This window comes from Aulonocara sp. 'chitande type north' Nkhata Bay, linkage group LG11 (genome assembly GCF_057382095.1).
Source record: "Aulonocara sp. 'chitande type north' Nkhata Bay isolate Kocher_YH1m ecotype deep benthic linkage group LG11, A_spYH_male_GT1.1, whole genome shotgun sequence".
Taxonomy (NCBI): Eukaryota; Metazoa; Chordata; class Actinopteri; order Cichliformes; family Cichlidae; genus Aulonocara; species Aulonocara sp. 'chitande type north' Nkhata Bay.
In genome coordinates, this window is record NC_141354.1 from 33,146,327 (window position 1) to 33,168,118 (window position 21,792).

Sequence of the window (21,792 nt, forward strand, 5' to 3'; positions counted from 1 at the left end):
AATCAAAACAATATTTGTTGTACTTGAAATAAAAAGGACAGAGTGCAGGTCTGTTACCCGGACTGTGTGGTCTTGGCTGCCAGTGACGACTCTGCCGGCAGCTGCACGAAGCACCGTGATCGGCTTTTGGTGAGCACACTGTACGGAGCGTGTGAGCTGGCAGCTGATCACATCCTCACTGCTGTAACAGGGAGACTGAGGCATGCTGCTTCGCCCAGGGGGACCTGGAGGGAAAAATTATTTACGTGAGGAAGAGGGGGAAAAACAAAAAACAAAAAAGGAAAAAAAAAACCCCACAAAACTAGAAAAACCCTCCACTTAGGTTTACCTCATCTCATTTTCTTTTTAAATTAAAAAAAAAAAAAAAAAAAAAAAAAAAAAACTCATACTGTACATTTTTCACCAATTAAAAATCTAACTCCTACAACACTGATGCAGAAACATTTCAAGCCTCACCTCTGTACTGCAGCAGACCCAGAGGTTTGTTCATCTCAACAGTGAAGAAATCCAAGGACCCGTTCAGCCTAGCTGCCACAATTCTGGGAAGGAAGAGACACTCCGAATAAAGAACAGCCGCGCATAGTAGCCACAAGTAGGATGACACACTTTTGAATCTCTGTCAGTGTGCCCAAGGGCAGCTGTGGCTACAATGTAGCTTGCCATCACCAGTGTGTGGATGTGTGTGTGAATGGGTGGATGACTGAATGTAGTGTAAAGCGCTTTGGGGTCCATAGGGACTAAGTAAAGCGCTATACAAATATAGGCCATTTACAATTTACAGCATACATCTGATGTGTTACAATCTAATGTTATAGAAGCAAGTAACATCTTTTAAGAGGTTGGAAAATTACATAAAATAAAATTAATTAGTGTGCCATTAAAATGACCGAAAAATATTTTTTGCCGATTTAGAGCACGTATGTGTTTAACCTGTTGTTGAGAAAGGCCAGAGCTGTGATCCCAGAAACACCGTCTTCATTGCTGCAGCGTAGCCACCCTTCCACTGCATCCCACAGCTGTAACCAGATGCAATTGTACAGTGATTCTAAACACCAGCGGATCAAGAGTATGACTTTTTTCAGAGTGACATGTGAAATTTTTACAAACCTCCAGTTTGCCGCTGCTCCTCCCGGCAGCTATCAGATTTCCTCTGAGCTCCATGGCCCAGACAGAACTTTCCCAGTCTCCTGCCGCTTGCGCCCCAGCCATCGGGGATCTTTCTTGGATTACAGGTGTAGCTGCTTCCCCTAAGCTCGGACTCCTCTGGAGTTGAGCGCCTGATGGGGGCGAGGAGGAGGCTGAGGACGGAGAGGCGTAGGTAGATGGTGATGGGGGCTCGTGCTCCATGTAGGCACGCTCCACCAGTCCTCCAAAATCAAAGCCTGCTCTGGGTGCGGTGGACAGGTGGGAAGGGGGCTGGGAGGTGAAGTTGGTGTCAATGAGCGGGGTGAGATCGGGCTGGTCAATGAAAAGAGTGGGACGACTGGGCGTGGTGCGGCGTCTTACTGGGTAGAGCTCGTCCTCTGTCAGCCCGTCTCCATTAAACGAGATGTCTCGTTCAGGACTCAAACACTCTGATTCTTGAGCCCCGGTCATGCTGTCCCAGCCATTCCGGTGGTCCCAGCAGCCACTGCTGCTGCTCCGCCTCAGCCTGAGAAGGAGGAAAAAAACAAAACAAAACAAAAAAAAAAAAATTAGCATGACTTGAAGAGATAAACTGACTTTACGTTTGCAGATTTACTGGCAAACATTAACACACAAAAGGTCTGATAGGCAAAAATAAATTGATAATCTAAAAACCACCCATGAATACCAGATTGTCCCTGCTCACTGCATATTCCAGATCATGACTACTACTTTCAGTTGTTTCCTTTAGTGGTCAGCACAGATGATCACCAGCCTCCATCTCACCCTATCCCAGCATCCTCTGTCATAGCAACCCTCTGAGTGTCCTTTCTCACTACATCCATGAACCTCTGTAGACTTCCTCTTCTGCCTGACATCTCCAACATATTCACTTTAATACAATCAATTTTCAGCCTCAAATTTCCTAAACTGACAGATTGTTTTTAAACTAAATTTTACTTAATGGAAAAAAAACCAAACAAAAACAAACAATTCCTAACAATGTAAAAGCAAATCTGGAAACATCTCACAGATCAATATGACATTGAAATGTTTTTAAAACAAGATATTAAGAGTGTCTCACCCATGATTTGGAATGACAGTCAAGCAGTCCCCAGTCTGTGCGTCCCAAACCCGGATCTGTCCAGCCAGGCAGCAGCTAGCTAACAGCATCCCATCGCTAGCCAAACACTCGATATCCTACAGGACGGAAACATGGAGCAGGAAGCCGGTTTAAATAAGACTAAAGCGATCAGCCAAAAAAAGAAATTAATACACATTTATTAAATTCAGCATTTTTGTTTTAAATGGCCCACCCTGTACTGTAGTATAGTACTATGAGCAAGTGTGAGTGTACTCTTGGCTTAAACCGCAACACAGCACAAACACATTTCTGTATCTTTTAAAATCGCTATAAAGCATAGGAATCAGCTGTTTGTTTTACCCTTTTTTCAAATTGACATTTAATCTATATTTGCTAAGCAGATTTTATATAATTACAGTATCTGAGTCATTGCAACTGAACTCATTAACACTGGATTTATCTGCACCACAGATGAGATCTGGTCTTAAAATACATCTGAAATACAAATTAACTAACATTGTTAAAAAAAATAAAGACAAGGGAAAGAGGGAGTGTGCAAATAAATCTGACTAAATAAACAACACATGCTATTTTTTCTTTATATATGCACAGTGTTGCCTTTCTTATGAGTTTGTTTGGTGGACAAACAAAGACTGCGGCGTCTCCATCTTAGTCTCACCATACTGTGGCCCCTCAGCAGCAGTGGTGAGATCTCGCTGACAGGTGGTGAATAGCCGTAATCGTCACAGGGCAGGTCCCCTCGCCGCCGCCGCCCGTGAGGGACACCATTCTGACCGTAGTTTCGTGGGCAGAGAACGCGATACAGACAGAAGAGCAGCAGAACCAGCAGGACACCCGCAGCCAGGCCCAGAGCTGCCACCCTGGATCCAAAGACAACACAAAAGAGTCAGGAGTGCAGTGCCACCACACTACGACACATTTACCAGAAACAATCACACAGAAGCTGAACTTCTGTATATGCTCGTCAACTCCTTCACAAAATCTTTCAATGTACTGCACATTTGTTGTGTGTCATCTGTTCCATGAATTCACCCTTTTAATTGAAGCTCTAGATCTCTAACAGACTTTTTATCTCTCACAAAATACTGTGGAGATGCTGAGTTTCCTAAAATATTATCTGGACACTTTCACAGTCAGATGAGTAAATAGCCCAACTAGTGTATAAAGATCAAGCAGCAAAGTGAGAAACTGTTCATAACTGACAACAGATCTCGATGTTTACCTAAAACATTGTTCTGCAGCTGCACACTCACATGTTTATATAGTTTGTGTGTTGAACAAGTACAACTGTACAAATCTAACTCACAATATGTGGAACTGACCGCTTGGAAAAGAAAAACCATGAAACAGCGCATGTGCCAGCTCTTCTGTGGAATGTGGAGCTAATGTGATGATAACCTGGCAGAGGAGTGTTGACTTTCTCTGCTTAAAAAAAAAAACCAAAAAAAAAAACACCTCACATCTGCATTGTGAAAGTAGAGCTTTAACCCTTTCCCCCATGAAGGGAACATTTTGACGGCCAGGATTTTTGGAAATGCAGCTGTATAGGGAAACAAACATCGCACAAACATCTGATGCACAGTCAGTAATCTTGTTCTACAAACAGGCCAATATGGGACAAACTCCTCAGTTCAGAAAAAGAGCTTTAAGGGTTACTACTACTACTACTACTACTACTACTACTACTTTCTGTGCTTATCTTTATTTTGCTAATGGCTACTTTTTTGGCCATTTGTTTTCCAATGAGTAAAATCCATCTAAAGTCCCTGACATCATTTAAACTCATGCAGAAACAAAAACAAGGCAGTCTGTGTACTTCTGTTAGCTTTTAAAAACACTTTAACTGCAATAACAGGAGAATTACTGGCAGCAGAAACGAGTTGGGGAACCAACATTGACACACAGTTGCTTATTTACACATCCAGCACCTCTGGGGCAACGTTGCCATTTATTTGCAGTTTTACTCATGTTCACAATATAAACGGCAAAATATTCACTTTCTTTTAGCTCCGTTTTGGACTGTAGCCACTTGTGAGGGAGATGTGTAGCTCATTGGTTTCTGGTGATGATGTAGTGGGATTTTTGAACTTGTTCAATACAAACAGATGAACAGCAGTGAGAATGAACAGGAGGAAACTTGAGTTTGCATTTCAGTCCTTGCCATGTACTTTTATTTATAAACTCATTTTAGATGTTACTCTTTAAAAAAAAAAAAAAAAAAAAAAAAGAAGAAACAGCACAAATGATGATGAACTCTAATCCTGTCTTCAGACCTATTACACACTACGGTTACTTCACACAAACATCCAGCGGTTTTCGAAGGTAAAATCAGAAACAGATGAGATGGAGTCAGTATTAACTGGTTCAAACTGTGTCATTAACTTTAACCACTGATTGCACAATTTTTTATTTTAGCTGTCTTTTTTCCTGTTTAAAGTTGCTTTTGATCAAGATGGTTTTAAAAGGAAATATAATTTCCCCATGTCTTTCAAAAAAAGAGAAGAAAAACTTGTGTTAAGCGGAACACTGGAAAGCTCTTCTTGTGTTAGTCTGTGAAATCGCTCGTGTATGATCACACAAAAGTAGGATGAGAGACTTTATCCAGTTCAAAACTTCTCTTAAACAAGACAAGGCTACGCTGACTCGTTTGTTACATGTAAAGATCTTTGCTCCAGATTAAAAGTACAGAGAATTCCCTTGTAACACCTTTATCAGTCTGGCCTTCCATCTATCGAAACCAGTGTTGATGTCAGTTGCCAATTCCCAACTGTGAAGGTCACGACCCCGACCAAACTGCTGATAGCAATCATATCTGCAGTCCAAAGATGACCAAAAACATCACACTTATGTCAAGGTGACAGACTGGTTTACACAACACGGTACAGTGTTGTTGCGGCAGATAGATGAGGCTGTTATAAGCTGATAAAGCTGGAAAGGACAGTGAATCGGTGTCTCTGAACCTCCCTCTAAGATAAAAGAACATTATCTTCCCATTTTAGCAGCTTTATTGGACTGATATTGTGTGTACACACACACACACACACACACACACACACACACACCGATTGCTCATCATTGTTGTGTAAAAGAACACTTCTAGTCTTAAGACTGATTTGCTAAACTACAGAATTCACAAATTTTAACCAAAGTTAAAACTTTAATTTCCATAAAATAACAATCTAACAACATTTCTAATGGTGTTGTACCTTAAGTACTATGGTAAACTGGGGGTGAGCTTAAACGTGCTCGCCAATGTGCCATGCCACTGACAGCTAGTCTAGTTGTAGTGAGAGTTTCTGCAATTATGTCTAAAATTGTATTTTTCACTGTGACTTTGACCTCTGACCAAAGTCATCACTGAAGTCTATGCTAACACTGAAGAAATTCCTAAGATATTCTTGTACAGTAAATACTTCCCACATAGGATTAGCCCATTGTCCCTGAATGTGTCACCTGCTAGGGTAAGGAAAAAAAGCCCCACAAAAAACACTGACAAAGCCTGTAAAGTAAACAAGTCAGCCAGGCTTGGCCAGTTAGAGAATATGAATACTTGCTAAAGACGGAGATAACCCCTGGCATTATTAGAATACACTAGGGCTGCTCGATTATGGCAAAAATGATAATCACGATTATTTTCACTGAAATTGAGATCACGATTATTTGACGATATTTAACCCTTTAAGACCTACCATAGAACCAAGTCCGCCAGAGCTTATATTATTTTTTTTGTACATGCTGTAGTGCCATTTGTGGGAGCATTTCAAGTTGCTATACATCAATACAACTGTTATAGCCCATATTTTGCATTAAGTCCATAGTAACTACATTAATTGCAAACAAGTGCAATAAACTACAAAAAAATTGAAAATCGTTTTTGTTTTGTTTACATATATTTCTACTTGGAGAAATTTAAGAGGTTTATCCCTCAAAACTTTAAATACAAAAAAGTTGCAAAAAATAGTTTACAACAACAGGAAATTTATTTTGAGTGTTGTTGGGTCTGTGTTTCCACAAACCCCGCTAAGTCTAGAGACTTATTCATCATGAAGAAAACAAGACAGTCGATCGATCCATTACTTGCACAAGGGAGGCCTCGTCTGTGTCCAGCACGACAAAGAACCCCAATGGTGGCCTCCTCTCGCTGCCTTTTATTGACAATCCTCAAACAATAGTTTACAAAGCACCTCCCCTTGCAACCCCCCTTTGGTTACATAGACAAGGCACTGTGTGTGTGTGTGTGTGTGTGTGTGTGTGTGTTACCTCCTGCTGACCAAAGGGTCATAAACCCAGGAAGTTTACATCAAAAGAAACAGATCTTTCAGATAGGATGTATCTACAATAAAACCTCCCCCAGCACAGAGTGGCTGGAAAGGTGGTCAGGATCAAAGAGATGGCTTTGATCCTACTGCTTAAACTAAGACTGTACAAATTTAAGAAACACAATGGCAACATTCAACAATTAGACTTAACAAGTGTCTTCATAGTTTTATTTTGGAGATACAGCAATTTTTATATACTGCAGGAAAAACAAAAAAAACAATCCTATGATGCAAATTTGCAAAGAAAACAGCACGTGCATCAAAATAAACTATTTCCAGCTGTGCAATTCGAGTTCTAAGCATCCCAGCAACTATTCAGAAAAGTATAGAGTCAAACATGACTTATAAAAACACTAGTATAAGTATAGTATAGTATAGTTTTTTACTTAAGGCCTACAAGTAAAAAACTACATTTTCCGCAAAAATGACATCACTTCCGGTTTCGGGCAGGAAATGCGATAGTTCGAGTTGAGTCTTTTTCAAAGTGGGAAGTGTTAGGAACAGCTGATGGATTGGCAAAGCGTGTTTCTGGAATATTATGTTTTTGTTCCTGCAAGCGCTTTTTATGCAATTTTTGCAAAGCTTTATGTGGAAGGAAACCGTGACCGAGGACAAGCTGATGGCATCAGATGTAAGTACAACTCCTCCGGTTTCATATGCAAAACAAATTATTGCACTAGCTTAGCGGTTCAGGTTCTACAGGGATTTAAAAATAGTTACGCAAAACGGAGTGTGCTGCTCTGACCGGCTTTAAAGGGTTAACAATAACAATGTATTGAATAATGACTTTAAATAATAATATAAAATAGTGTGCAAATACTGATAACAGTGCAAATGTTTGCAATATAAGAAATAAATGAAAAATGTAAACATCTATGTTTAGTCAACTTTGCAGTGTTGCTCTGTGGTGCAGCTACTACATCGTAGCAAAGTTTACACACTGTCTACTTGATCCACGTCTAACTCCGCCAACCCATAATGTTCCCACACTACTGAAGTTTTTTTTTTTTTACCTCTTTTCAACCAACGGCAGTCACTCTCCTCTCCAAATAACTTCTGCTTAGCTTTCCGAGCTTCCCTCGGGTCCTCTTAATTGTTGTGACGCGTGTTCGAAATGGAGAGCGGTGCGCTTGACTTACCACACGGAGCAGCGCGAGAGTAAAGCATGAGGGAGGGTCTAATAATCGGCTCAGTCATTTTTAATGATCGTTGAAAGCCCAGATCGTAATCGTGATTAAAATTCGATTAATTGAGCAGCCCTAGAATACACACAAAGAAACTGCATTTTCACCTCACATAAAAGAAGATTACCATCAGCCCAGCAACAGTGAACACTAAGCCAAGCATGAAACGTAGGTGCTCTTTTACTCCCTTCTGTGTTATGTCAACTTAAATACTGTAATAGAAAATACATCTACAGCACTGACAAGTTTAAAAGTAACTTAAAATGTTTTTGATTTTGAGAGAAGTGTCATGATTTCTCTTTGCAAGACCTCCAAGAGCAGTTCCGCAGACAGACTAAGACTGCAGCTGAAAAAAAGAGATTTTAGTCCAAAATTATGTTATTTCATGTCTGGAAAACTAAACCTGAATGGCTCAAATGCCCTAAATGCTATTGTACTTCACTGCTCCAACTTCAGCAAAACTGCAGAAGGAACTTAAAGGCTTCAGTGTCCAAGGTGCAATCGGTTCAATGACACAGGTACAAAGTGTGAAGGTCAAGGTCCTTTACCTGCTGTGGCCCCTATTTACACTCAGCTGTGTGACGTCAAGGTTTGTTTTTTTCTAACCATGTGCAAAAACAGTGATCGCTAAACTGAACTGAAACTAAGAAAAGCTAGGGCCTGAAAAAGATATCACTCATTCAATTAGGCTAAGAAAATTGTTTCTTTGTAAATTTGTCTTAAAAAAAAAAAAAAAATTATATGAACTCATAAAAACAATCAGAGCTGGTTCATCTGTACCTTCTTTCATAAGATACTAATTAAGGCAGGTAATTTAGCATTCAGAGGATTCTGAGATTTCAGCATTTCCCCCTTATTTCGTTAAGCATGTGTCTACATATTACACATAAATAACTTCCTCATGAACTAATAATAACAGCAGGAACCCAAAACAACAAGTACCCAAACAAGCGGGGATTAACATGACCCAACAGGTGGTAAGCTGCCCTGCCTGTAGATCCTACATGCATATATTTGGTCAGATCAACATTTTCACAGAAATCCTTTCATTTCTTGTTTGGAGAGCTGTAGGAGGCTTATGTTGCTTTGAGAAACGTCCTTTTCAATGCGAGTCTCTAGAATAGTAGGGGCAAACAACTCAAGTAGCCACACTGATGGAAAATCTGCTGGATTTAAATAATCAAAAGTTACCCTTTTAACACCTTAAGGCATGCAGGTTTATCAAAGAGTTTGTGAGGCAGTTCAAACTTAAAGCGGGTAGATGTCTGTGTCTTTCTGACTACTAACTTGTAGAGGGTGAGGTCTGTCTGCAAGTCAGCAGAAACCTTGAGAATGGGTGGTTGAGGGTGTCTCGTGTCCTGAGGGTGACGTGCGTCAATGGCCTCCTGGGGTGTCAGATGAACAGTGATTGGGATGACAGGTAAGATGCTAATGTACCTGTAAAAGGACAATAACATAGTGGACATAATGAAGCTGAAAGAAACATCGAAGCAGAATTAAAGACTTAAGAAAAAAAAGAAACAAAAAAAATTGTTCCTGGCTTTTACACCTTTAAAGTGGGAAAGTGTTTGTTGGACAACGCATAAGCACATAACTGAAGTAGGTTACTTGTTTGTAGCTGCATTTTCCATGTGGAGAATGGCTGACAGAAATTAGTTGTTCTTTTTGTCCAGCTTTTATTTGGAGTTGATATAAACTTCATAATGCAGCATTTCATTTTGCAGAAACATCCCATACACGCCAGGAATGAAGCAACACATTATGCTGCACCAGTATCATAACGAGGCAAGAAAATCTAAACTGCTTTGCTTGCTTTTATGGAAAATTTGGGATCTCCACTACAGTGTAATATACCGTTTCCCAATTAAGAAAATAACAGACTGACGAACAACAACAAAAAACTCCCCAGCAGCACTCGCCTTTTTGCTAAAGTGATGTTGTAGTAACTGAAGAGTGATGGCCAGTGCCTGAAGGACAGTCTCCTCCATCCCTCCTCATCCTCCTCCCCCCAGGTGATCTGAGGTACAGCGGGTGGGGACTGTGGAATGGGCCCTGCCCTTGGAGGGCCATGATGTCCCTGCGATTGGTTCTCAGGTAAAGGAGTTGGATCTGGTGCACGATGGATGCTCAAGGTGCTGGTAGGATCCCCACCTCGAAAAACCGGGGCCACTCCCAGGTGTGGGGGCAGACCACCTCCCCCGGTGTCGCCTAAGGGGCTTTGTTCAGACACCTGTGCAGCCAGGTAGGTGCGGATTCCAGCTGGGTCGGTATACACAAGGATACCAATCCAGATCACTGTGCCAGCCTAAAAATGAAAAAATAAAAAGGTCATGTTGATCAGTTAGCTGGAATATGTGGCCAGCTTCATTTTACATCGAGCTGATATTTACTTAATTTAGACCACTTTAACCTAATGTATGTATATGCTTGTATTAAACGAATCCACCTTACAGTATAGGCATCTTTACATACATTGTTGGCTTTATGTAGGCACAGCAATAAGCTTGCAGACTGTAAAAGCTATTCTGTTAGTTTTAAAGCTGAAACAGACATTCACCCCCCCACCCAAAAAAAAAAAAAAAAAAAAAGATCTTGTCAGTCTTTGCCATTGTATGAAAGAATTAGAAGCTGACAGTTGAAGACAAATGGCAGCAAAGTGCACAAAAACATTTACAGTCAGTTCTGAATTTGTCTTCTCACCATGATGATGCGCTGAGCCAGGCGCGTGCGAGCCAGGAAGTACACCACACGCAGCCTCTTGGGGAGCCTCAAGTTTCTAAAGGCTGGTGTCTGCAGAGTGATTGTATGCGGAGAGGGTCGCGGTGGAGGGGGTACCTCACGTGTACGCAGGGGGCCTGGCTTGGGTGGAGGCATACCTGCTTCAGCTGGCAGGCGGCGGTTCAGGTCAGCCAGCTAAAGGGAAATAATGAGGTTCACACATTTTTTTTTTTTTTTTTTTTAAAACATCGTTTTTTGTATTTTAAGTCAACTTCACAATACATGCTGAAAATATCAAGAGTGATTATGTGTCTCAGTGCTGTTGTGTGGTTGTGTTTTTTTGTTGTTGTTTTTTTATTTTAAACTCAGTTCTTGCCTGGTGCACAAAGGTTTACATCACATAAAACTCTTGCTACTTAAATCTAATGTTGAGTCCAGCATATTAACTGTGTGTGTGCGTGTGTGTGTGTGTGTGTGTGTGGGGGGGGGGGGGGATTTGAAAGTATGCATATGCGTTTCTCACCTCCATGCGGCGAATGTCTATAGATAGTACAGTGGTGAAGAAAAACATCTGCAGGAAGAAGTCAGACACCAGCCCCACAACAGCAAATAAACAGAATTCCTAAAATAAACAGAAGAGACATTAACCACATAGAAGCATTTCCCACCTGGCTTGATTTAGCATTATGCTTTGCTTATTTAATAACAATAACTTTAACTACAGTTTTCTCCTGGTGCACTTCCTTCAACAGTTCCAGCATTTGTCCTCTTACCTGGATAGCTGGCACAAGAGTGAAATATCCAATGAGGATAATACACAGCTCAGTGGCCATATTCTTCATGATAGACCAGCTCTCATTACTAAGGCCTGAAAAAACAGAACAACAATCAGGGAAAAATAAAGAAATGCACAATATTTAATAAGCCATGACTAAACTACATTCTCCAAACTTACCTTGAGCTATGCGCAGTTTGACCTCGAGGTCGACAGGGGTGGAAACCACAGACTTGGTGAGCACCAAGACGTTCTCCAGCCCGATTACCACCACCAGATAAGGGAAGATCTCACTGCAGGGAGAAAAATAAAATACCCTCAACTTTGAGTACAGTTATCTTTGGTAATATACACTTTCACCACATTACCACTGTGTGGAATTCTGTTTAAATTACAAACACAAATGTACTTTAATAATGCAGCCGCCAAGGCACCGAGAAAATGTATGTGGTCCACTCCTATGTTTTGTTTGTTTTTTAGTTATAAAATCAGTCATTTAGGGTTCAATTTCTTTTTTTTTTAAATTCTTGGCCCACATAGCTGGGAATTTCCCTGAGATTAGTATGTGTGACAGATTAGTTTGACAGGATAGATAAGCTTTAGATGAGGCAAGTGTATAACTGGGTCACACACACACTCAGTAACACTGTACATAATAAAACACACACACACCCAACACTATCTGTATCTCACCAGCTTTGTGTGTGGAGTCGATTATGACTCTGCAGATTTGCATGTTGCAGTCATAGTTTTGGTACGTTGGCCTTGATGTGTGTTTATGCAAGCACATGGCCTGGGCATTCACAGCCCATGGAGGACTTGCATGGATCTTAGTGGCTGGTTAACAGTACCACTGTCACGCCATGAGGTCTGCTTCCTAATAAACAGCTCACGATTGGACAGCCATTAAACGTCAGTATCTGAATACATCTGCCCCATATTTCAGTCCATCCCACTTCCACACAGTGTTCTTCCTTTTTCATACACACTAACACGCTGTTTGCCCACATGAAGTGATCATTAACAGAACTCCATGTACGATCAATACAGAAGAAGAGGAAAGTCAAAAGTCAGGTACGTGCACGTGAGTTGGTAAAAATAAGGATACAACTGACAGCCAGCTAGAGGTGTTAACATTAACAGGATATATTTGAATGTCAGTAAGAGCAGGAGAACAATGAAATTACTGCAGACATAATTTCAGTAGTGATTCACAAGTTAAACTCATCCTTCAACCTCTTAAAAATATTAGCTAGTAAGTGTTTTCAGGCTGCCGCAAAGAGTTGACTCGGTTCATTTGGACATAGTGTTTTCAGAGAGTTTCCTGAAAACGCTACATCCAGACGTACAGAATGAATTTTTTAGGACTTCCTTACCTGGATGATTGAGCGTGCATGAAGACAGCTTTTAGGCTGGTTTAAACAGCATTCATAATAAAGAAAATGTACTGTAAAAACAGTTCATGCACTTAAAAGTGTAAGGAGCATTCAAGTGCTAATCACTACAGTCTGAAGTTAAAGCTACTGTGGAAGGTAAGTGCAATAGCACTGGAAGCTACTTCAGTTAACTAACATACAACGATGCCATATGCATTAGTTTCTACATGCAAACACGAGAAGAAAACAAAACAAAACAATGTTTTACTTTAAAAAAAATGGCACTGACTGTAATGAAACTGATTCCTTGCTTTGGTGTAATCAAGGGAAACAATGAGTATAAGTCATGAAAGTACAAGTACCAAGTTGCTCTCAGTGATGCAAACATACATTTTTGCTGCGTCTTGATTAAACTGTTTTCTTGGCTGCCTGATTTTTGAAACAGTCTCTGCATTCCTTGGCTTAAGTTTTAGGCTGAAATCTAATAAGCATCTGCTGCCAAAATGGCATGTGCGTTACTGTTCCTGGCAGATGAACAAGAGCAGAGACCAGACCCCTTTAGTAATCTTCAGACACTCAAGTATGTAGAAAATGGTTTTTACCCTCCATTAAGTGTGGGTGTCAGTCCAAACAGTGTACACAGACCCACAGACATGAGCAGAGAGCTGAGCACTGTGACCACAGCAGCCAGAGCAAGGCCCCACTTAGATTTCACCATGTCGATCTTACCTGCAAGGAAGAAAAAGATGATATGTTGAGGACTTCACACTAACCAGCTGTACAACTATTCAAATCCTCAGCCAGACCTTGTCTTAAATCAAATGATGGTGATCATGTAGAGAAGGTGTTTAAGCATTTCCAAAATTACATTTCTAGATGGCAGGTGATGACACTGAACACTAGGCTTGCTGATAAAATATGCAGGGGTTATGAAATGAAACTGTACAGGCTGTCCATTTCTCAAACTTGCAGGTTTTCTTTGAAATGACAATTCTGAAAATGACTACACTGTAAAATAAAACAGCAGCTGCATATTGTTGTAACAGATGTTTGTTCAATTACAGTTTTCCAAGGCAGCCTCAAGTGTACACTCTGATTTTCCAGACTGGAAGGAGAGGTCTTTCTCAGAAGGGAACAGATAGCAAAACAATGGTGAGACAAATAACTGAACTTTCTGACCCCGATGTATCAAAAATAAGAATGAAACTTAAACAGACTCAACATAAGAAAGAAAGCTCCGTTTTATTATCGGAGCAAAGAAACATCGTGGACCCTTCTGACTTCTCAGCTTTCCTCGAACCTCAGGAGAACAGAAATAAAGACTGTGTGCTTCATCTTTCTCACACATTCTTTCCACTGTCTAATGCTGCACAGACCCCGTTTCATATCACACGTCCCAAATAAAATTCCCTTCTTTTTACTGTTTAATGTGAATTTCATGAAGAATTTTTCCTTAAACTGTACTTTGCGCAGCACCACTTCACTGTCTGAGACACTAGCAGCCCAGTCTGCTCTGACGTGTAATCAAAGTTTCTTCACTTTTCAGTTGGCATAAAAGTCAGGCAATGTTGGTTACTATGCTAAAAAAAAACAAAACAAAAAACCCCTATGAAAAATGCAAAAAATCTGAATCATAGAAAAGCGACATGCTAAATATTTCTCTGGTGGTCAAAATTACAGCACAGCCATTTATTCAACATCTCTGAATGGTTACATTTTCAGAGGATATCAGCATTTTACTAGCAAAGTGAAAAATTGTGTTTGCATTGATTGTAATGGGTTTTGTGTGTGTGTGTGTGTGTGTGAGTTCTTGCTTGTTTCACTGTTTAACAACAAATATTGTGTTACTGAGAATTCAAAACAGCATGAACGTGCCAAGAGCAGGAAAGATGTGCTAACAACAAACATCAAGGTATTTCTCTGAAGCTTTGGAGATACTGACATCAAAATAAAACCTTACACTTGTGTTTACCTCATGTTTTCTGTGATCACAAGGTGTTCCGGTATTATTATAGAATATTATGGCTCTCTTTTGGGTTCATTAAGAAACATTACCGTAATTGTCGGGCTATAAGCCGCTACTTTTTGCACAAGCTTTGAACCCTGCGGCTTTTAGTCAGGTGCGGCTTTTCTATGGATTGTCCGTGATTTTTGTCATATCGTAAGACGATTTGTTTTGTTTGTTCCGCTGTTGTACGGCACTACGTTGCCTGGCGGAAGGATCGGGGTTCAAGAGTGGTATGTTAGTCACATGTCCGTCCGCCAGGCAACGTAGTGCCGTACGAAGTAGCGCGAAAAACAAACTTCAAAGTAGCGCTACGCGTTCAGCTGGAGGTGTGGATGATGAGTGGCGATAAACTTGCGAAAAGCAAGTTATGCCCAACTCCACCGGTGGAATCTGACAGCGTGGAAAAGTGTGAAAACATCCACGATCACCAACGGATTTTGAAGGGCTGGACTGATGATGGAGAGGAGGACACCGCCACGGCCCTTCTGAGGGTGTTCGACTCTGACACTGACAACGAAGGAGAGAAGCTGAGAGTGGATGACGAAGCCATCCTGAGCCTGTTTGTATCCGACACTGGAGGAGAGGACTTTGGTGGTTTTAGTGCGCAGGAAGAAGAGAAAGATGGTGGTGAATGACTGACTTTTCTTCTTGTTAAAGCCGTGTCACTGCACCTGAGCCTAAAAGGTAGTCCGAATCTATTTTTCTGGTGTGCTGTAGGTTACTGTTATGTACTACATGTGCAAATATGTACCCATAACTTGTTTTTCAAAATATTAATAAAAGGGGTGTGTCTCCAAACAGCCATCTCTTTCCTGACAATTCCTTTGTGCACATTCTCTTACATATGATAAGTCAACATTGAAACACCTGCGGCTTTTGGTCAGGTGCGGCTAATGTATGTACAAAACAGGATTTTCCCCTGATTTTAGCTTGTGTGGCTAATATTCAGGTGCGCTTTGTAGTCCGGGAAATACGGTAGTCTCATTGAATAATTATCTAAATTATTATACTGCAATTACAAGTGCATATCAGGAGCCAAATGTGAGTAATTTAACCACCTTGCAGGTGAAAATTCATTTGAGTACTTGGACGGTGTGTGTGTCTGTGTGCACGAGTGTGTGTGTTTGTTCCCTGAGCTAATGTTTGTGCTGGCAAGCTGCCGATGGTTTGGTGGCTGCATTCTTACAGCGGTGTGCAATGTTCCCATGTGAGGATTATCCCTGCAGCAGACAGGGACAACCTTGGCACCCAAACACTTGTGCACACAAAAGGGCACAGCACGTTTTGCCCTCATTCTCTGGCACTTTTCTGTTTTAACTATGGTGAGGTGTGCAAACAAGTGGTAGTGGTGGGGGGAGTCGAGATGTTTGAACATGCACCGAGTACAAAGCAGATTTAAAGGGAGTTGGACTAACGTGTAGAGAAGTAGATGTAGGCAAAAAGAATGATGTATGTGGTGACGAGAGGGATGAGTTCAGCAATGCCGATCTCCTCCTTGAAGTGGACGTGAACCATGTGGTCATCTCTGAGGGTGCAGTTGGCAGATGGGTGAAGCTGCTTCAGGCGGGCCCGTAGGCTGCCTAGGAACCTGGACACACAAATAACAATTAATCATAGTCACATGGAGTAACAAACTTCATCACTCCATTTTAAATTTTGAGAAACAGACACTTTGCCTTGAGGGACAGATGCCATTAATCCAAGGAGAAGACAGTTCTGACTATTTATGCCGTTCTATTGAAAAAGTGAAATACAATAAAATGCAAAACCTAAGTCACAGACTCCTACTCTGTTCAGGCTCCAGAGTTAGTTTGTAGATCTCAGTTTCAGTTAGTTTCCAGAGTTGGTTTGTTCTTTTAGTTTAGTTTTTAATGCATAGAAACATAGTTTGACCGTGAGCAAGCCCAGAACAGACAGACGATACAACAGAAAACACTTTCCAAAAGACACTTGACTCAAAGTCATGGAAACATCCCAGTCTCACGCTCCTCAAGCTTCTTCTCTGAAAATTTTAGTAAACTACAAAAGATTGAAATTTTTCCAATTTAGTTCCATTAGTAAAATATATATTTCTTAAGTGTAGTTTGTAATTATTATTTTTTATTTCTGTTTACCGATTTTAACTCTATTAGTTTAAAGTTTAAGGAAGTGTGTATTTTGTGTCTTAAGCTTTTTCTAAAGCAGCATTACCGTCCAAGAGTCACAGAGTTAGAGATGACAAAAATATGAAACGAGAAAAAAAACAAAAAACTAAATTTTCCAGTGACATCCCTTAAAACTAAATTTAAATAGAACTGGCTTTTAGTTTACTGTTCTATTGCCTTTGTAACTCACCTTGCATCATAACTGGATAGAACTACAGTGATTGTGTAGGTCACCACCCTCTTCCTGTTGTAGTGACTGACCCCCGAGTACTTCACAGGAACCCCGAACAGCAAGTCTAAAACACACACAGTAAACATCTTCATGTAAATAGACTCTTCATATTCTAGTAACAGACCATCTTTTTACAGATCACTTTAGGTTGACCACTGGTTATTTATTAGTCACCAGCCAAACATTCTCAAAGCCCTTAGGTCTGTGTCAGAACAGATACAGTTACCACTTCTTTATGAGAATGAAAAAAAAAAAAGAGAAGTTTTAGAGCAGTTTTAGGCTTAGAAAGCTTTGTGGGAATCTGCTGTTGTCACCAAGTTCTTTTGATCTTAGTCACAACACAAGGAAACATCTTAGTGATCAGGAGCACACGTGAAAGCAGGGAAAAAAAACAAAAACAAACCCCCCCCCCCCCCCAAAACCCTAAGTGACAACATCCTGGTTTCAATAATGAAGTTAAACGACAACTTGAAGCTCACTCGAAAAGCAAATCAATCCATCAGCTCTGGTCTCAGACATGAGGGTGAAGTTATAAAGGAGTAAATAAGTTCAGGAACCAAAATGGCAACTGCTATAAAACTAAAAACTAAGCCATTAGAATGCAAGCCTGGAACACAATCACTAAACTCAGATCCATCCATACGTTCACAAAATGACCTCAAAATGCATTCATCCTCACTGACTGCCATCTCTCATAGTTATATATTTTACACTGGGTACCTGGTGGAGTTTGGGGCTCCCCTGCCCTGCAAGAGCAGCTGAAATATAATCCCCAATGTAACCAGGCTGACAAGCCTCGAGTCAGTGTGAACAAGCACATCAGTCTAACTTTATCTGACAGCCAAGCTGTCCCTGACTATATCTTTAATATCTCTTGAAGTGGCAGATGTGGCAAAATGCTGAAGGGGAAACTTGGTTCACTATGTCAGTGGGTAGCATTTTAAAAGAATTCAATAAGTTCCCAAGGAATGAAACTGCTTGTTCTCTGTCAATACGAAAGCCTCTTAGTTGGCTGATACAACTAATCCCCTGCTCACTACTACCGACAATTACTCATGCTGAATGATGGCAGACTACTTTCAACAAGGCAGTCAGAGTATAACACATTCTTTTCCCCTGCACTTTAACAGACTATACAACAGGCACGAGGTACTCAATATGGTGACCACCAATGGCAGTTTCTGACAGACTATTTAAAAATGCCTGTAGTTCAGAATGAATTAGTCATCTCATGGATCATTGCATGGCAAAAAGCAATAACACAGGCCAGACTGGAGCTTTCAGATTTTGTCAAAATAAAAAAAATGCTCCCACACCTACTGACAGGCGTGAGAACATTTCGGACACAATGACAATGTCCTATTGTATTACGATTTGTTAATTACTTAATACATCGATTTTCACAAGGACCAGTTAAGGAAGCACTGAAGCTCTAATCTTGGGCACGCTTCAGGATGACACCACATGCTCTGTGGACGGTGACAGAGACTTTGTCTGAACACATTCACTTAACCACTCCTTGGCAGGGTATGCAGTGATCACACAAGTCACACAGTTGGTTACAGTAACAATTATTAGAATGTGAGTAGAACCTCAAAAAGAAAAATGTCCAAGGGCTTTTTCTGAGTAGAATATGGTAGCAGACCAAACTGAGTTATATTTATGTACTCGCTTGTTGATCAAAGGTCTGTCAAGGGAATGGTTTGTTAGCAATACTGTACACAGAACCTACTGCACACACACGAGGGGAGGCCACTACTGAATCAGAGCTTTCCAAATTACTACCTCGCAATGTCGCTGAGGTGTGCAAGCCTTTCGGTTCATGTTTCTGGATGGTCTTGAGGGGGTCGGGATCCGAGTCAAACAGCTCCCGTTGGTTCTGCCAGTAGTTGCCAGGAGAAACAAGAAGGCAGCCATGCTCTGGCAGCACCGACTGCATCCGCCGTAACCCTGGAAACAGATCTGTCACCTGGAGACACAAAGACTCCAGACTGCGAATGCCGGAGCTGACAAGACAAGAACGAGACAGCGGTAAAGACAAGAGAAGAGGAGGTGTGACAGAAGACGAGGAAATCAATGCAGTACAGCTCACGGATACCAAATGCTCCTGGAATAAATGAGATTTAAATAAACTAATAAAGTATTGAACAGCAATAAATCGTTAATGTAAAAATAGTTAAACAAGTATTTAATTGAAACCAGAAGCACAAAAGCAAAGCAAACTGTTCTGGGAACTATCATTGATACAGTAGATTAGTCAAACAGAACAAACCATAAACTTTGTAGTTTACAACAGATCAATAACTCAAGGTCATTGATGTTTATCCCCCCCCCCCCCCCCCCTTGGACTAAACTCAAAGAAGCTTTTGGTTCACAGCTTTCCTTCCACAGCCCTCTGCTCTAGTCTTTCCTTATACTTAGACTACACTTCATAATGTAGTATTTTTTCATTGTGTTACTGCAAATTTACCACCGTCACATATCAGTGCACCCAAGCTTACCTGTCGGAGTGAACATGGTTGTGGATCTCTTCCAGCAGATTGAAGACTCGACCAAGAGGCGACCGAAAGACATCCACCGGCACCAGGCTGTTGTCCCATGGAGACACTGCTGCCTTCACCAACACCTGCTGGATGTAGGCGACCGGAGGACCCCGGTACTAGGGCAAACATGTAGGCAACTTATTAAGAAACAGATTGTGATTAAGTACAATGAACCAGCTACTACTGCTGACTGATTTTAATATTAGTATTTAATATTAACTAAAAACGTATTCTTTGTTTCTTATTCCCCTTGTTACAGCAAATTAAAACTAGTGTTGACAAATCGTGTGAGCCACTGTTTTACTATTTATGAGCCTCCAGCTTTGCCCAGCCATCATTTTTGAATATTCAAGCCTAAGATTAAAATGTATTTCAGGTTTGAATGCCAAAGCTTAAACACATCCCAAGGAAATAAAACAAATCTTATGGATTTCATGTTTTTTTCTCCTACCCAGTCAGGGCGCTCTCCAAAGTCACCCTGAGGCTCATGGAAAGGAACGCTGTAGTCTCGCAGCCCTGTGGTGAACTCCACAGGACCCGTCCCAGGCAGGGGGAGCCTCAATAACGGATAGCTAGCAGGAAGAGAATGTGGGGGTGGGGTGGGGGGTGGGGGTTCACATGTCAAACAATAGGAACAAGGGAATTTAGTTCAACTTATATTTATGCATCTACATCCTTTTGTTCATTCATTAATAAATGGAAAAGACATTCTCACTGTAACGCAAACCCACATGCATGCTTTCAAAGAAAGCAGCAGACAGCTATACACTACGGACCAATGAAGCCACCACGATAACGGTGAGTGCTTCCCTGTGATGCATGTTGCAACACTTCTGAGTAGATGAAACCAGCACCTCTGGCTTTTCCTGCCAGATTAAGTTTCATGCGCAACCCAGAGAGACCCGCTCCCTAGTTCTCCTGGAAATGGGCAGGTCTTCAAGAAAACAAACTTCATCTGAGAACCAAACCACTCCCTTCTTTCATTCCTTCTCTGCATGTGTCTATATGTAGAGGAAGCACGTTCAGTTTGAAATGATAGTGTTGAGCAACCCTGAAAAATACCTGAAAGACTGAGCTGGTGGTGGCAACAGAGGTGGATGGAATAAAGCTTTTAAAAGACTCTCTGAAGTGTTTTGGATGTATGCCCACTGTCTTGGTGCTTACTTAAAATGGAAAAAAAGTCATCACAAAATTATCAAAGGAAGTCAATTCCTTCTTTAAAAAAAACAAACAAAAAAACCCCCACAAACTACATTTTTATTTTTTTCTTATGCCTAAATTATGTCAAATTCAGCCAAAAGTAATCAAATGTGCCTTCATCAGCTTTATAATAGGGATTTTAGCAGAGCACCTCAAGCTTCCCACTCAGGCTACAACTAACAACTAATTTTATTCTCAATTAACGCAATTAGGGCTGCCACGATTTGTCGACTAGTCACGATTACGTCGACTATCAAAATCGTCGACGACTGATTTAATAGTCGACGCGTCGTTTGAAGCTTTGTAAGAGCCCAAAAGACGCAGGAATAAGTAGCAGGATTTAAGAGTGTAATAACGGACTGAAACAGAAGATGGCAGCACTGCATGTACAAGGATGCCAGCTGCCGTTAAACCCCGAAGAAGAAGAAGAAGAAGCAGCTGTGTCCCAGAATTCATAGCGCGGCCCAGCTCAGTTTCCAACAATGGCGGCAGCTAGTTAGTTTTAATATTACTCTTATTATTCTTTCTGGGTCACAAAATAAACGTTTAACATATTTTCAGCCGAGAATGTAGCTGTGTAAACCTCAAATATCGGCTCAGTTTATCAGGACACCACATATTTTCAAAAGCGCTCCGACGTTTTCGGAGACGTCTGTTACCCACTAGCTCGATAGCTAGCCGGGGGCTAGGTCACTAGCGTGGTGAGAACACCGGACTCCCAGCAAATTGTTTTCAAACCCACCGCCATCTTTCGCTACTCAGGTTAAATATATATGAGTCACTTAGATAACTTAAAAATGTTGTTGTTTGGCTTTTTTTTTTTTTTTTTAGTATTTTATTTGTTCCTGAGTAAATCTGTTTGGCTGAGATTAAAGTTATAGTTTTTACACAGCTGAATAAACGTCAAGCAGACAGCTGATTATCAGAAGTGTGAGATGCTGGAGAATATACTCCGTTGTCCTGTTATATTTTAGATAGCAAGGAGTTTATTAAACTTCACCGAAACAATCTGCAAATTTCATTAAAATTGAATAAACTATCATCTTGTCTTTATTTTTAGTTA

The 21,792-nt window shown here is 40.8% G+C and overlaps 1 protein-coding gene across 6 annotated transcripts in view; it reads right to left on the reverse strand.

The window, feature by feature from the left end:
* Positions 1-21,792, reverse strand: part of scap (SREBF chaperone) — a 34,533-nt gene that overhangs the window by 4,846 nt on the left and 7,895 nt on the right. For 5 of the 6 annotated variants that reach the window (XM_086312235.1, XM_086312234.1, XM_086312236.1 and 2 more), the window contains 18 exons: positions 19,981-20,101; positions 19,488-19,645; positions 18,772-18,992; positions 16,945-17,050; positions 16,026-16,198; positions 13,205-13,331; positions 11,407-11,519; positions 11,225-11,319; positions 10,975-11,073; positions 10,434-10,646; positions 9,653-10,038; positions 9,021-9,170; positions 2,889-3,090; positions 2,210-2,325; positions 1,108-1,651; positions 931-1,016; positions 457-539; positions 58-224 (listed from right to left, as the gene is read on the reverse strand). In XM_086312235.1, coding sequence (XP_086168361.1) covers positions 58-224; positions 457-539; positions 931-1,016; positions 1,108-1,651; positions 2,210-2,325; positions 2,889-3,090; positions 9,021-9,170; positions 9,653-10,038; positions 10,434-10,646; positions 10,975-11,073; positions 11,225-11,319; positions 11,407-11,519; positions 13,205-13,331; positions 16,026-16,198; positions 16,945-17,050; positions 18,772-18,992; positions 19,488-19,645; positions 19,981-20,101 — 3,160 coding nt within the window. The remainder of the gene's footprint in view (positions 1-57; positions 225-456; positions 540-930; positions 1,017-1,107; positions 1,652-2,209; positions 2,326-2,888; positions 3,091-9,020; positions 9,171-9,652; positions 10,039-10,433; positions 10,647-10,974; positions 11,074-11,224; positions 11,320-11,406; positions 11,520-13,204; positions 13,332-16,025; positions 16,199-16,944; positions 17,051-18,771; positions 18,993-19,487; positions 19,646-19,980; positions 20,102-21,792) is intronic. The other variant, XM_086312232.1, reaches the window with a different exon arrangement.